Source organism: Pimephales promelas, chromosome 13 (genome assembly GCF_988280905.1).
Source record: "Pimephales promelas chromosome 13, fPimPro1.hap1.1, whole genome shotgun sequence".
In the NCBI taxonomy this organism is placed as follows: Eukaryota; Metazoa; Chordata; class Actinopteri; order Cypriniformes; family Leuciscidae; genus Pimephales; species Pimephales promelas.
In genome coordinates this window covers 4,324,302-4,340,554 of record NC_142781.1, presented here as the reverse complement: position 1 = coordinate 4,340,554, position 16,253 = coordinate 4,324,302, and the positions used below count along the sequence as shown (strand labels likewise).

Here is a 16,253-nt window from a genome sequence, read left to right as displayed (position 1 = left end):
CTTGAATATGCAGGAAGTGAAAATTATGAATACCCAGGATTAATCGTTAAGCCTGGTAAATTATTAGCAATGCAAAACGTGAATCAAGATAGCCCAGGATTCCATTTCCTCAGGGTTTTATTATGACCCAGGGTTAATAATTTCCCTCAAGTATGTTCATTTGATGTAATTTAATGTAATATATTTTCTCTGTGTGTTTTCTCCAGAAACTGCTGCATCACCCTGAACTGAGTAACAGTCAGCTGTTGGCAGATTTCCTTTCTCCCCACAGCATTGAGACACAGTTCAATGATAAAGCGCTAGATGTCAACTTAGGTATGCTAAACCTCTCTTTACCATATCCACATAATCTGCGTAACTACACTATAACTCTAGAGGTCATTATATAAAACGCAAAGAAAAAAGCCTATACATGAGAAATTGCTTAACAACCTAACCTATCCTTAACCTGAAATATGCACAAGCTTAAAGTAATAGTTCACGTAAAAATGAAAATTCGGTCATCAAGTTGTTAACCAAACAGTGGAACACATTGACTTTTTTTTCCTACTATGGAAGTCAACAGAACATCCAACAGAATTAAAAAGAAAGGAGAATTAAAAATAAAATAAAAGTAAAGAAAGAAAGAAAATTACAGTGTTGAAGGGTTTTAGTGAAGTAGTTAACCAGGATGAATCAAGTGCTTGGTTTGTGATATGTAACAGCTGTTAAGCGCTGTATAGGTCTATATGATTAGCAAATAAAGCCCATATTCAGGCTTTTCTTGTATTGAACGTATTGGTAACACTTTACAATAAAGTTCATTTATTAACCCTCAGGTGCTCTTCGTTTCGGATTCACACTTGTTATCTTCCCGGTCAAATGTGACCGGACACCTAAAAATTAAATTTCCTCCGTCCCAGTAAAACCAATGCAATTTATTTTTGTTCTATAATATTTATTCTTTGTAATTTAGTATTTTGAGACAATTTGATTGAATTTTTTAATATTTATGCAATATTTATGGTCTATTTTGCTATGAATTTGTTTTATATATTTATATATACTGTATATATATTTTTTTTATTATTATTATTATTTTTTTATTTTTATTTTTTTGTCTAAAAAAATATTAATGCAGTATTTTAGTTTAATATAGAGTCTAGGCCTTCATAAAAAATATTTTTTGAAGAAAATTAGCTCCATCTGGTTACAGTATAGAGAAAAAGCCTAGAATCATGGTGTAACCACTAGATGACATGTACAGCTCTCTATGGAGAAGCATGTGAATTCCCCAGATGTTTATGAACACATTTTTTTTTTTTGGGTGGATTTGAATATATAGTTGAAACAATCTCAAAAACGATTTTTTATTTAAAAAAAAAAAAGTAAAAAAATAAATAAATAAAAATTTGTGAATTTTTGTGTTTTTGTCAATTTCCCATTCATTTCCTCAAGTGTGATTATTTTTTTAAGACCACTTAGCATGCTCGGATCATGACCTCATTTTTTTTTGTATTCACATACATAATGCCATAAAAGTCACCAAGTTTCATAACATTCCGATGAAGATGTGATTTTTAGAAATTCAAAACTTTTTCAAATATTTCAGAAATTCAAAAATTCGAAGAGCACCTGAGGGTTAAATTAGTTAATGTATTAACTAACATGAACTAACCAAAATTGGTAAAATTCAATAGATAAACAAACTCTTTTTGTTTATCTACCCGACTTTTGTGTAAAAGCATAATTAGAATGGGCCACTTTTAAGATTGAGATTCGTTTTTGGTAAAATTGCCTTTTGAATGGGAGTGCATGGGGCACTTCTATGATAGCATCAAAATCATTGTTTTTAAAACCGTTCGAAAGCTCGACACAACATAAAAATGCTCAAAATAACACCAGGGCCTCTACACATGAGCTTGAGCATTTAGTTCATTGTTTGTGTACACAAAGTTTACTAAAAACAACGTTTTTGTACGACTCACTTTATCAGTTAGGGATTCCGGTGGCTGGAGTTTTGTCAGTCAAAAGTAGTCGATCTCTGAATACAACGATCTCTGAATGAACTGACTCCATATGAGGAAATGTCATGAACTTAAACAAAAAATCATCCGTGTATTTATATGGAAACAAGCTTCAGGAGCTTTCCATCTTTACTCTCCTCTCTCCTCTTTACTCTCACCCATCCTCTCCTTACGTTGCATCGTCGGAGATCACCTACTTTTGACTGAGGGAACGAGACGTAGTGTGGAATTACGGACACTAGGGGTCACACTTAAGAGCCCCAAACACCTCTGATGCTTTGAGAAAAGGCTAATGAGAATTGGCGAGTGGAATCTGGACCCCCGGACATACGGATATAAACATATATCTACTCTTTTTATTCCGTCTGAACTGTGCCTTCAATTACACATATGATGTTTTTCTATTTAAAAGATAATTCTGAAAGTCAAAAACGTCGCAGTTTGTCATACAACAGAAGAGTAACTTTTAGTTTTATGTGAAAATCGCTCTGTGAACTACATCTCCCGGGAAGCGAAACGAGATGCGATGCTCGTGTGTGTGCAGTCTCGTACAAAACACTCGTAACGTTACGATTATAACGTAAGACTGTAGAAACATTGACCGACATTAGCCTCAGTAAAGTTAGCTTCATTTACTGAGAGGAAATGTGCACCTTTGGGGTTTGTAGTCTTTGTAATTCACAGTCTTATACCTCAATGGTTTTACATCAAACTGCGACTTTCTTTACTTTAAAATGTATCTTCTAAATTGATAAACATCATATGTGTAATTCAGGGCACAATTCAAATGAGATCAAAATATTTGTTGTCTCTCGCCATTGACTACCATTCAATATTTTTCCGAAATAAGGTGGTCGACCGGAAGGGGAGGGACTTATGCTACGTTCACACTGGACGCGAATCGCGCGTCAAATTCGCGCCTGATGCGTCTAGTTTGACGCTTCACCACTTTGTGTTAATTTGCGTGTCAAGAGCGAAACTGGCGCGCGTAAAAACAAAAGTTTGAAGCGAAATTTACGCGCGTGATGCGCGTCAGAATCGAAATCCGTTGGCGGCCATTGTTTTTATGTCGACCGAGCATTCATCAAGAGAGTTACTGCTCTCTATTTACTCTGGAGAGCAGAACAGCGGCATGGGGATCATCGTCGCCGTATATTTGTGTCCACCGGACCCTTCAGAGCCGAACCGTTTGGCGAATTTCACCATTTGTTCGCTCCAGGAGCTGCGCTGGATGACGGCCGCTGTCAGCGGTACTTCCGCCTGTCACGCGCCCAGTTTGATGACATGTTGTCCCGCATCGGAGCGAGGATCACCCTCGCCCTCATCCACCTAATCTAGCTGTCATTTATTTTTGTTTTGATAATAAATAGAGCCAGCCTTCAAAAGTTATTAACCTGTCCTGTGATTATTTTTTTTTTCTCTCTCTCACGTCCAGACACGAATTTATGCACATATGTTGATTGTCTTTACATCATAATACTATTTCATATAATCTAGCTATGGAATGAATAACATTCAATACAAAATGAACATGTCTCGTATATAGAAATAATGATTTAAGTGATAAAACATTAGCTTTGTTGTGCATAATCCCACTAGTCATATTAACAAAATAATTTATTGAAGCATCCAGACACTTCACCACGTGAGCAAGCAGCTAGGCTCCTGATTGGTTAACCCGGCGCGAATTCACGCCAAAGTTCAGATTTTTCAACTCGGGCGGCAGACGCGAATTCGCGTCAAACGCGTGAATGCACAAATGGCACATTCGCGTGTAACGCGCCAGACGCTCAATTCGCGCGAACGAGGCGTATTCGCGTCTTCCGCGCCGCGCTCCATGGCTCATTCGCGCCGCAGGAATTTTTCACGCGCGTAAAGCGTCTTTGCATTGACTTAACATTGAAATCATTCGCGCCTGACGCCCTATTCGCGTCCGGTGTGAACGTAGCATTAGGCTCTCTATATAGGGCATCTAGCTCAAGTACACAGGCTGACCTGAAAAGGGCTTACTTCACGAGTACTGGACCTGGGCCTGACATATACAGTAGTGTTCCCATTCAAGTGATGATTGATTGGTGTTAATGGCCTGAAGACATTGGCACATTACATCAGCACTTCCATCCGGGACTGTTCACACCCTGCAGGTGCAGCTCATGGATTAATGCATTCGCTGCCAGATTCTGATATTCATCAGACCAGGATGTTTTTCCAGTGTTTCCATTTTTGTCAAACCTGTGCTCACTCCTACCTCAGCTTTCAGTTCTTGTCTGTCAAAAGTGAACCTGACACTGCCTACTGCTGTTGTAGCATAACTGCTGCACGTTTCCACACGCTGTGCATTATGAGATCTATTATCTCTCAAGATCGGAAGGATTGCAGTAATAGAAAATATTGGGGAAATGAGGAAGCACTCCCTTCTGAAAACAATCTACAATAAACTTACAAAAGAAAGTTCGTTCGTTTACACGACAACGGCGTTTTGGGCGCCTGAAAATGCAACGGGTTTCAAAGTGCAAGTTTTTGAAAACGGTCTCCAGGTAAACAACAAAAAAAACGTAGGAATGAATCAGGTGTGACAAATGCAGATATTTCAGAGGCACGAGAAGTTAACGGGACTTGCCAGTACCCTTTTAGCAGATCTAACTTTGTAACATAATGAGCAGCACCAACTTTGTCAACGCAATCTTCCATTCTTGGTTTGGTCACAGCGTTAACTTTACGATAGTCAGTGCAGAATCTGAATGTGGAGTCTGACTTTGGCACTACTGTAGAATACATGGTGAACTCCATGGACTTTGGCTGCGAGTTGCAAACCCATGCTCTAGCAAATATGTTACCTCAGCTTTCATGACGACTCGTTTCTTTGGATTTATTCTGTTTAATGGGCTGGTTATCTCCCACATCAATGTCGTGACACAGCAGTGTAGTCTGGGAAGAAACATCGGAGAACAGGCCGGAATAGTTAAAGGGTTAGTTCACCCAAAAATGAAAATTAAGTCATTAATTACTCACCCCCATGCTGTACCAACCCCGTAAGACCTTCGTTCATCTTCGGAACACAAATAAAGATATTTTTGATTGAATCTGAGCGCTAGATCAGTCCTACATAGACTGCCTAAGGGACTGGCTCTTGACGGCCCATAAAGTCATTAAAGAAAAGGTTTAAATATTCCATGTGCCTACAGCGGCTCAATTATACGTTTATCAAGCGACGAGACTACTTTTTGTGCGAAAAAAACATAAATAATGACTTTATTCCACTATTCCATTACTTCCTTATGGGCGCATGCGCGAGAACTGAGACGAGGACGTTCTTCTCCTTCGACTACTTCTTGTTACCGGCTGCTCACCGCTTAGGAGTTTTACCGCCCCCTACCGTATAAAATGATGATCCATATATAAGGCGCTCCGGATTATAAGGAACACTGTCGTTTTTTGAGAAGATTAAAGGCTTTTAAGTGCACCTTATAGTGCGGAAAATACGCTAATTGGATTGGATTGGATTAGCCTTTATTGTCTCCTAATGGAGAAATTCATCTTTGGCCTTCAGGAAACAGATGCAACACAGTATACATTATACATAACACATAACACACAAACATGAATTACAGATTATATTAATGTTAAAAATGAATGTCACACCCGACATGATTAAACATAATTAATGTCACACTTAAATTCTAACCCACACACCCTAGTTGATCGTTCAGTATTTTAATAGAGAGCGGTACAAATGAAAATTTAAACCTATTTAATCTGCAGTTTGGTAACCTGTACCTTCTGCCTGAGGGCATCATCTCATACTCACTGCATAGGACATGATTCGGATCGTTGATTATTTTAAAACTATGTTTCTTTACCGCCTCCACAAAAAGCTCATTAAGAGTAGTCGATTGCACTTGCCCGATTATTTTCCCTGCCCTTTTAATCAATGTTTGGAGTGATGATTTTAATTTAACTGACAGGTTACCAAACCAAACTACCATACCATATCGAACAATTGACTCAATAGCTGCCTTATAAAACAGTATCATAATATCCTTGTCAACTCCGTGCACTCTTAATTGAAAAGCGTATGTACAGCGCGCGTCTTCCTCTGCTTGTAAACAGAAAGTTTTTTGCTTCCAGCTATATCAGCACATCATCTTATACGGTAGGGGGCGTTAATACTCCTAAGCGGTGAGCAGCCGGTAACAAGAAGTAGACGAATGAGAACGTCCTCGTCTCAGTTCTCGCGCATGCGCCCATAAGGTAGTAATGGAATAGTGGAATAAAGTCATTATTTATGTTTTTTTTCGCACAAAAAGTAGTCTCGTCGCTTGATAAACTTATAATTGAGCCGCTGTAGGCACATGGAATATTTAAACCTTTTCTTTAATGACTTTATGGGCCGTCAAGAGCCAGTCCCTTAGGCAGTCTTTGCAGTCTAGCTCTCAGATTCAATCAAATATCTTTATTTGTGTTCCGAAGATGAACGAAGGTCTTACGGGGTTGGAACAGCATGGGGGTGAGTAATTAATGACTTAATTTTCATTTTTGGGTGAACTAACCCTTTAACTATTAAGTCACTAACTGCTTTACTCTGTTCTTTTTTTAAGTGAAAGAGATAGGATTGCAAATCAATCAAAATAGCTGAGTTTTGCAAACAGGCACACAAAGTTTGAGCATCTTTAGCTATCAATCGGTCCTCCTCAAAACATTCAGCAGCTTGCAAAACTGCTGTAGACACCGGTTTAACAGGAACAGCTGAGTTTGCATTTCTTGTGATGTATGCCTTCAACATGTTTACATGACACACTCATGCCAACAACATAATTGGTATCACTAAGTTTTTTCTTAATTATGTAGTGGCCAGAGAACTTAGCTTGCAAAGCTGTTCCAGGCACAGGGAGTAGGACCAGAACAGATTCACCGGGCTGAAACTCACGCCTCACACTTTTGTGATCAAAACGAGTTTTCATCTTCGCTTGAGACTCCAACAAATGAGTCTGAGCTAACTGACAAGCTTGGTGAAGACGTTCCTTGAAAGAAGTCGCATACTCGAGTACAGATACAGGTACAGACTCCTGTGAAAGTAACTTTTCACTCGGTAACCTTAGTGGGTATGGCCAAACGCCAATGCTGCAGGGCTGAATCCTGCACACTTTCTCTAATTGCAAACATCACTAAAGGTAGACCTTCCACCCAATCTCTACCACTCTCTGTGCAGAATCTTCAAAGTATAGTTTTAAGAGTCTGAGACTCTGGATGGTATGCACTCGCCAATTGATGTTTAACTCCCAGTTCACTCAGCATCTGTGTAAACACTTTGGATGTAAAATTAGAACCCTGCTCAGATTGAACAACCTTAAGCCAAGTTCACACTACATGATTTTAAGCCCGATTTGTGCCCGATTTGCAAATCGTTGAGTCGCCGACAGGTCAGGGTGTTATCGCGTGCAAATCGCTGGAGATTAGCGGACGATGAACGCTTGCCAATCTGTTAGTATGAAAGAGCCAACAACGCAGCGAAAACGCTCGCAGACGCGTCGCCGAGTCCAGAAAAATATCTAGCCTGCTAGATATCCAGAGCAGTCGCGCGACTCAAACTCAGTGTTGTCATGAGTACAGCCAATCATAGCAACGCATGGGTTGAGGACACCAGGTAAATCTTAGTTTTTCTCTCTTTTTTTGCATTTTTTCCCTCAGAGCAGATCGTCGAGCAAACAGTGTGCAGCACTAGTTTCTGTCTGACGTCCATATTCACGTGTTGTGTTCTCTTCTTCGCTGGGTATTGGCGCAATATTTATTTATTTACTGCGTGTTTTTTTCGTGACAAAACGTGGTTTGTTGACCAGATAGAATTGTTGGGTGACAGAGTTGTTGTCAACTTGTTATTTATTTGATTATTTTCAGGATTTAGACCGTAACATAGTACTGGAACAGCTCTCATTGAGTCACAAATGATTTGCTCTTATCATCCGATCGCGGTTGAATCTCTATGTAGTGCGTCGTCAACTCGTGTAGTGAGTTACCTCCTGTTGTGGATCAATCATGTTGTGTTGTGTGGTGTGAACAGCTCAACAACTTGAACACTCCTGATTTCACTGAGAGCAAGTCATGTAGTGTGAACCGCACAGTTCAGCCCGACGTTTTAAAATCATGTAGTGTGAACAAGGCATTAGGCAAACCAAAGAGGGAACAGAAGCGAATTATCTCTTTAACCACCAATTTAGCTTTTATCGTGCGGAGAGGAATCGCTTCTGGATAGCGAGTCGCTGTACACATGATGGTTAAGATATATTGATGCCCAGATTTAGATTTAGGTAAAGGACCTACACAATCTACAAGCAACCGTTCAAATGATTCGTGAAGGACAGGAATCGGTTTTAGAGGAGCTACCGGAATGGTCTGGTTGTCCCACTAACTGGCATGTATGACATGAGCGAATAAATGTAGAAACGGCAGACTTCAAACTAGGGCTGGGTATTGAGACAAATTTCACAATTCGATTCGATTTCGATTCGATTTCGATTACGATTCGATTCGATTCAATGTCGATTATTTTGGATATCAGTTACAATAAATGGCAATTTTTCTCAAGGGAATCAAATCTCTTAAATGCTGTGAACTATGGTCTATATATATAGTCTAGTTGTAGCCTACTAGGCTTCATTAACCTAATATGAGGGTAATAATTAACTGTTTTGTAGCTATACAAACACTTAAACTACACTTTTATTTATTTTTATAATAAGAAGATTATATGAAATATAAACATTTAAATGGTGGCTGTCATAAAAACTTGCCAGATTTATTCAAATATGCATTAAATATTGAAGAATACTAACGAGTGTGGACTAACGAGTTGATGTGGGTTTTCTGAGGTAAATGTGACGATACATGACATTGATTACAAGCTGTTTAACTGACGTCTTTCCACGGTTGAAACGCAGATTGAGCGAATCAATGTGACATGATACGGATTTCGATAAGTTGTACTCTATCTTTAACACACTTTCAGATGCTCATTCATGTTTATTTCGCGCTGTGACTGGTATTATTAACCCGGAAGAGAGAGAGATCAGCACTGCTGCTTCTCTGGAGCTGCGCCAGAGCGATCTCACGCCACAGCGCCAAAACGGCAAAACGTTATTTATGTTTTTGAATTTCTAAAGAAAATGGACGTAATTTGAAAATTGAGACTTTGTTTCATATCAATAGTAACAAAGGACAAAGATTAGTGCGATTTGTTGGATGTGCGCAGCCGCGATACAATCCCAGATAGCAAACTGACATTGAATCAACGTGGAAATATGACATCGAAACAACGTTGATCTGACATTGTTTTGCTCATCGAATTAACGTTGAACCAACGTCAGACGCGTCATTCTTTCAAAACTAACGGAAAATCAACTTGAAATCAACGCGTTGTTTCAACGTTATGAAAGCAAACCAATTTTCGATTTTCATTTAGCTTTGAAGAATGCCGCGTCTGACGTTGGTTCAACGTTAATTCGATGAGCAAAATCAACGTTGTTTCAATGTCACGAGAGACGTCGTTTCCACGTTGATTCAATGTCAGTTTGCTGTCTGGGATGTCTCATTCATTCAAATGAAACAGGATGACTAATCGATTCTTGAGATTTAAGAATCGATATCGGTTTGTAAAAATGAGAATCGATTAATATCGAGAAATCGATATTTATTACCCAGCCCTACTTCAAACCAGGCCAAAAATAGTATCTGGTGATTCGATGGAATGTTTTTGTTACGCCTAAATGTCCTGCTAGAACATTCTCATGAGCTAACTCTAGTAGCAGTACATGGTAGGGGTTTTTTGAAGTCGACTGTTATGACATCAAAGTTGAGTCGACGTCGACTAGTCGCTGACGTCATTCATAAAAACACAAGAGATGTGACAGATTTGCAACATGCCACAATTTGCAATTAATTAACAAAAAATTACACAGACGCTGACAGCTCATAATGGGGCCGTTTACACCTGGACACTTCATGCTTTTTTTACTGACCTGGTTTATCAAAACGATTCCATTACACTGGTCACATAAATATGTTTTCGCATCCGATCTTCAAACAAGTTGAAACCACGCGCTATATGCAGATTTAACGGAGTTCACATCACCGAAAGCAACAGTAATGAGCTGCATTTTATTGATCATCAGCTAATTTCACAATCAAAGACCGCAATAAGAGAGACAGCACTGGTAAGATCATTTTGTTTCTTTACTTTTAACGAAGATGATTGTGTGTTAAGCGTCCGTGACTTACTTTCACTTTGATTTACGATAGTTTGCACGTTGGCTTTATGAATAGATGCTCAGCTGCGGTGCGTGTTATAGCTTCGTCATGAATATAATAGCACAGGCTGCTCTCACACGTTTTATTTCAGCATTTTTGGGAGAAGTCCAATTTACATATGCGATTTCAACAACCAGATGCCTTTACACGAGTCCAATTTCGTCTGTAAAGCGGCCCAGACCTCCTCATGAAGTGGTTTGAGCGATCGGATTTAAATATCCATCTCCAATGCGTTTCGGAGGGCATTTAGCATACTGGTCTTTTCGCAATCAGATCACAGAAACACGTGAAGTGGCCAGATGTAACGTTAGCTAAACAGCCCGCTGTTTACATCATCAGGATGAAAAGAAAAAAAGCTATAAATTCACATCTGCACATTAGTGATGGATCTAAGTAATACCAAATAATATTCCTATTGATTGCGGGTGAATTAAATTTTTATTAATAGATTCGCAAACCATTTTGTCTTGAAAGAATACTTAAGCCGCGTTTCCACCGCAGGAACTTTCCCCAGGAACTAGGAACTTTGGGGTGGTTCTCGCTGTGTTTACACTGCAGGAACCAGGGTCTAAATGAAGTTCCAGGTAAAAATCTCCCCCCTGACGAGGTGGTACTTTTTCAGAGTTCAGGAACTTTCAGGGTGGGACTTGTGTGCTTGTAAAGGACCACCCATTGGCCCAAAGACGGAATCCAATGGCTGAGCGAAGGGATAATGCGTGTATGTCTTTTCAGCCCTCCAGTGAAGTTCACTTAATTTATTAGGGCCCGAGCACTAACAGTGCGAGGACCCTATTGAAACTGTTAGGGTTATTTATTTATTTATTTATTTTTTTCTGCAAAGTAAGCTCGATTTTCACGGCCTCAACATGCTCAAAAACTCACCAAATTTGGCACGCATGTCAGGACTGGTGAAAAATTTCGTATTTTGTGGGTTTCGCGGATGGGCGTGGCAAAATGGCTCGCTAGCGCCACCTAGAAAATTGGAAAAAATTAGCCCCTCGTCCACGTTCAACCTACATGCACGAAATTTGGTGGGGACGTGTATCATATCAAGACGCACAAAAAAGCCTCAAAAATCCATAGCCTAAACTCAACAGGAGGTCCGCCATTTTGAATTTGGCAGCCATTTTGGGACGATTAACACACTCCGTACTTTAACGAACTCCTCCTAGGGATTTAGTCGGATCGACTTAAAATTTCTGCTGTGCCTTCTAAAGGCATTGACGATGTAAAGTTGTGCTATCTGCGCGTTTTCGTCAATGGGCGTGTCCGTGGCGTCGAAGATTCGCCATGAAACAGGAAGTTGTAGTAACTTGGCTGTAAATGCCCAGATCTGCACGAAATTTTACACATTTGACAAGAGTCCCGCCCTGAACAAATCTACATGCGGACATTCACCCACAGTCATAGCGCCACCTGCTGGCAACAGGAAGTGACCTTTAACGAAGCAGCCCCCGCCGCTTGTTTGACCGACATGTACGAAATTTCTGTGGTACATCTACCATGACCAGACGCACAAAAAAGCCTCAAGAACCCATACCCTAAACTCGACAGGAAGTCCGCCATTTTGAATTTGGCGACCGATTTGGGACGATTTACACACTCCGTACTTTAACGAACTCCTCCTAGGGATTTAGTCGGATCAACTTCAAATTTCTGCTGTACCTTCTAAAGGCATTGACGATGTAAAGTTGTGCTATCTGCGCGTTTTCGTCCATGGGCGTGTCCGTGGCGTCGATGATTCGCCATGAAACAGGAAGTTGTAGTAACTTGGCTGTAAATGCCCAGATCTGCACGAAATTTTACACATTTGACAAAAGTCCCGCCCTGAACAAATCTACATACCGACTTTCACCCACAGTCATAGCGGCAACCTGCTGACAACAGGAAGTGAACTTTAACGAAGCAGCCCCCGTCGCATGTTTGACCGACATGTACGAAATTTCTGTGGTACATCTACCATGACCAGACGCACAGAAAAGTCTCTTGGAGCGATGCCCTAAACTCAACAGGAAGTCCGCCATTTCTAATTTTACCGCCATTTTTGGATGATTTACTCATTACGTACTTTAACTAACTCCTCCTAGGGATTTAGTTGGATCGACTTCAAATTTCTGCTGTGCCTTCTAAAGGCATTGACGATGTAAAGTTGTGCTATCTGCGGGTTTCCGTCGATGGGCGTGTCCATGGCGTCGATGATTCGCCATGAAGCAGGAAGTTGTAGTAACTTGGCTGTAAAAGCCCAGATATGCATGAAATTTCACACCTTTGACAAGAGTCCCGCCCTGAACAAATCTACATGCCGACATTCACCCACCAGTCATAGCGCCACCTGCTGGCAACAGGAAGTGACCTTTAATGAAGCAAAGTAGCAAATGCACAGCCGCACTGGCTGAGCTGCAGAAAATGTAACGCGGCCGCCTCAGACCCCGACGTGCTACAGGTGCGAGGGCCCGCCCATCGCTGCTTGCAGCTTTAATTACAATTTAGTTTCAATATTGCTTTTTCATTATGGACCCGATGACCAGAGATCACGTCGGCAGGATCGTGTTTCTCACGGACAAAAACCTTGTCAGTTCTGTATTTAGTCAGAGGGTGCAGGGTTAACTAATACTTTTTAAGTCGGTTGCCTACTGCTCACACGTACAAAGAATGTAGTTTATTTCAGCCACTTCCATACAACTTGCTAAATCAGTGATGGACAGAAATCAAAAGGTCTTCAGAGGACGTGCCTACTGCTCCATTCACATCTGCGCCTTTAGTTTGACCTATCCTGCAAGATTTGCGGTAGCACCAGCCTCCTATAATTTACTAAAATAATGACGTCAGAATACTCCAGAGTCAATCAAGATGTAACATTTATTTGTCAGGAAAAAATGTATCATGCCAATTACCCAAGCAATTAATTCAGAAATATTAAATACATGACATCAATTACTCAAAGATGATTCTAAAAGTAAGCAATGCATTCCTGACAGAGACGCACAGTAGTGTGTGAGTGCTTTCCACTGGGAGAAAACACTGGCACAGCACTGTATGGGGGTTTTCCTGGTTACAGGTTCCCGAAGACTGCTCTGTTCTACCAATAGCTTTCAGCTAAAGGGTTGTACCAATAGCAGTCCCTCCAGGATTTCGCGATGTCGCGATCGCAACTATTAACGCAACTTCAACAAATCCACGTGAATTCAGTGCGCCTTGCAATTTTGAAAAATCACCGCAACTTTTCTGCAACTTTGACGAATCATCGCGCCGCGGTCTCCTGCAATGCGCCGTCATACGTCAGCAAACTCACTTGTTTTGTTCAGAAGACGCAGCAGATGTGGAGTGCCAACGTCTCACATTTAGGCTACCTACAAAAATAACAGAAAAGGCCAATGTTGCCAACTTAGTCTTTGTCGCTATATTTAGTGATATAAAAAAAGCGACTAGAGACAAATCTAGCGGCTTTTTGGACAAACCTCAGTATCCAAATGTTGCCAGCACAATCCTGCGAGCGCGAGGTTTGCTTTCTCCCTGCCGTCACACCTCTCTCTGCGTCCCTGTTCAGTGAACGGCACGGCAGCTGACAGACGCGAATGAGCAGTGTTGTTTCCACGGACTCATCACTTATCTGCTTCTCTTTTGTTTTATATTTAAAGAATTGAGTTTGACCATTTTATTTTCCTTTCTTTTCTTGTGTTTATCACTTGTAATAGGCTACTCACTATCACAGTGCATTAGTTCACCCAGTTCCCGAACTCTCTCAATTCAGAAAATTTTACACATAAAAAATATCTAGCCGACTCGTTCTATTGTCTGACAAAAAAAAATTAAGCAAATGAGAACAGCTTTGTTGGATATGCGGCTATATTATATTATATTAGCTATATTAAAATACATTATCAAACATTTGGTTTTTCCACCATTTAACTTTAGTGGCTATTCCTAAAACTGTGTTTTGCACTTTATTAGTATTGGCATCTTTCAACATAAATGCTGCTTAAAGTTTGTGAGGTTCTGCACATTGACTTTTTTGCAGGTGCAGATCTTGTTTAAAAAAAAAGAAGCTTAGTTTGGTAGGTTTTGCTGTGTCTTTAAATCGTTTGTTTTGCCTTTTATGGTTACTAATGGTTAGTTAGTTTGTTCGTGTGTTACAAAGTGTGTGACTTTGTCTCTTAAGTCAATTCTGGACTACAATAGAGCAGATGCAGATGATGAACAGTGTTTTCTGTGGGACATAATAAGTCCCTTTGGGGTGGACTTTGGACTTTTCTCTCTTAGTAAACCTATAACATGCACAAAAAAATTATAACAACACAATAAAGGAAAGGGGAAAAGCCAAAAAGCATAATATGGGCATTTTAAGTAAAAATCTATCTATCTTTGCCGTTTTAACCTATAAAAACATGCAGAAGAACATCGCAACTTTTATCGCAACTTTTTAAAAAAGCGCCCGCAACATCAGGCATTTTAGGCCGCAACAATCACAAAAAAGGCCCGCGAAATCCTGGAGGGACTGCAATAGCTTTCAGTTTGTTTTGGGTCAATTCCTATACCCCATGGCCAACACCTGGTCTCGGGGGAGAGGGGAGATATTTTGAAAAGACATCACCCATGGAGAAGAACAGGATTCTCCTAAGTTCTCAATCTTTCTCCTATTTCCAATGACTGTAATGAAATTACAGACATGAAAAGGGAAAACCTTAGATTCACAAACAAAAGAACAAGAAACACCTATCACCCAAATCTTTATTCAGCCTTTGTTTTACCCTTTCTCGTGACCAAAGTGGTTGTGCCTGAGCTTGGGGCATTAAGCCAATGGTTATCCACAATCTTTATTGGGGCATCTCCCACAACAGAAGAACAGGCGTTGTTTTCTTGTTCTGCCTGTTCTGCTGCTGCAGGAATGAAACAATTTTATCACTTGCGCCAGAAGTATTTATTTTGCCCTTGCATAACACAGCTGGAGGCAGGAGGTTTGTGAGATTTGCATGCCTGAATGAGGCCTGGAGGAGAGAAGATATTGTGCAGAGTCAAGAACCACAACATGGGCGGAGGATATTGGGTTGGGCCAGTTGTGTGGTGCCCTCTGTCCCTTTGATCTCTTTTACAGATTAGTGACTTTTTATTGTTTTACTGCAGTTTCGAATTCCTAAATTCAGTCTCAGGAAAGTCCTTCCTTACATGCTGAACAATGCTGATTGGTTCTCACCACGCTTTTCTTTCTGCCCGATGGCGCGCGATCGTCCCATCCATCTCACAGTCAATGTCCGCTGATAACAAACGTCTACTTTTAATATCTAGCATCACGAGCTTTCTGAATATGCTTTGGGTGCTCGTCTCTTTTCTGCCGTTTTGTTAATTACCTCGTTAGTAAACCAACCGCACACAAAAGCAGCACAGCTTGAATCTCCTCCATACAAAACTCAAAACAAACGCGCAGGCTATGAAGAGCAGTCGCACGCAGTTCAACGTCACTACGTAATCTTCCCACCCTGGACCGGTACTTTAGCCCGCGGTGTAAACGCAGTAAGGAAGCGGTCTGGGGGGGAAAATAGTTCCTGGGACAAATAGCTCCTGGTCATTGTGGTGGCTTTAGATTTTATATTGATTGTATATAGACGAATCCGACGAGCGTTCTGTGTAGGCTGCCATCTTGTGGCGACGCCATTACTGAGCTGTTACACCGGCATAGACATGTGCACCGGTATGTAAACAAACCTCGGTGATAACGCGAACTCACCCTCGATGATAGCTACAGCCAGGCAGAATGACTTGTTGGTTTGATCTGTGACTGCAGTGGCCTCCAGTCACAGATGAAGGTACAAACGATCTTACAGATTAACGTTATTTATGAAAATAGCTTGGCAAGCTAGCTAGGCTAACGTTTGCTAACGAGGAAACTATAAAAAAAGATCTGTCCATTTGGCAACAATACATAAATAAATGAATTAAATCAAATAAACA

The 16,253-nt window shown here is 40.6% G+C and overlaps 1 protein-coding gene across 4 annotated transcripts in view; it reads left to right on the top strand.

The window, feature by feature from the left end:
* snx14 (sorting nexin 14) overlaps window positions 1-16,253 on the top strand; it is a 112,965-nt gene that overhangs the window by 70,297 nt on the left and 26,415 nt on the right. For all 4 annotated transcript variants that reach the window (XM_089118349.1, XM_089118346.1, XM_089118345.1 and 1 more), the window contains one exon: window positions 207-315. In XM_089118349.1, coding sequence (XP_088974475.1) covers window positions 207-315 — 109 coding nt within the window. The remainder of the gene's footprint in view (window positions 1-206; window positions 316-16,253) is intronic.